General features: G+C 65.0%; 1 protein-coding gene across 1 annotated transcript in view; it reads right to left on the reverse strand.

Moving 5' to 3' along the window:
• Positions 1-626, reverse strand: part of SYNPO (synaptopodin) — a gene marked incomplete at its 5' end in the record, with an annotated part of 2247 nt that overhangs the window by 1177 nt on the left and 444 nt on the right. The window contains one exon of the mRNA XM_010189335.1: positions 4-500. Coding sequence (XP_010187637.1) covers positions 4-500 — 497 coding nt within the window. The remainder of the gene's footprint in view (positions 1-3; positions 501-626) is intronic.

Consider the following 626-nt stretch of genomic DNA (forward strand, 5'->3'; position numbering starts at 1 on the left):
GGCGAGCGGACACGGGTGAGGGGCGGGGGACTGCTCAGGGTTTCTGCGTAGGTGGGCGGTGGGGGCAGCTCAGCAGCAGGGGATCCCTCTGCGGGCTGGCCGCTGGTGGGGGATGTCTGAGTGCCAAAGGGCCTGGCCGTCCGGTTCTTCACAGGCTTGGGCTTGGCCAGGGTGAGGTGAACCTCATAGTACTGCCGGCCCTGCGTCCCGTTCTGCTGCCGGCTGGGTTGGGATGCCGTCCCTGTGGCTGTCCCCACCGGCGTGTTGGGTGCCTTGCCAGACGCCTCACCAGGCACCTCACCAGGCATCTTGCTGGGCACCTCACCAGGCACCTTGCTGGGCATACTGACAGGCACCTTACCAGGCATCTTGCTGGGCACCTTGACAGGCACCTCACCAGGCACCTCGCTGGGCACCTCGCTGGGCATACTGACAGGCACCTCACCAGGCATCTTGCCGGGCACCTCGCTGGGCACCTCGAGAGGCACCTCACCAGGCACCTTGAGAAAAAAACTTGCTGAGCACCTTGACAGGCACCTCATCAGGCATCTTGCCGTTCTTCCCCTCCTCAGGGCTCTGCAGTGGGGCAAGAGTCACCGTGCTTGACCCTGCAGGGGCTCCCACAT

This window comes from Mesitornis unicolor, unplaced genomic scaffold (assembly GCF_000695765.1).
Source record: "Mesitornis unicolor isolate BGI_N332 unplaced genomic scaffold, ASM69576v1 scaffold35137, whole genome shotgun sequence".
In the NCBI taxonomy this organism is placed as follows: Eukaryota; Metazoa; Chordata; class Aves; order Mesitornithiformes; family Mesitornithidae; genus Mesitornis; species Mesitornis unicolor.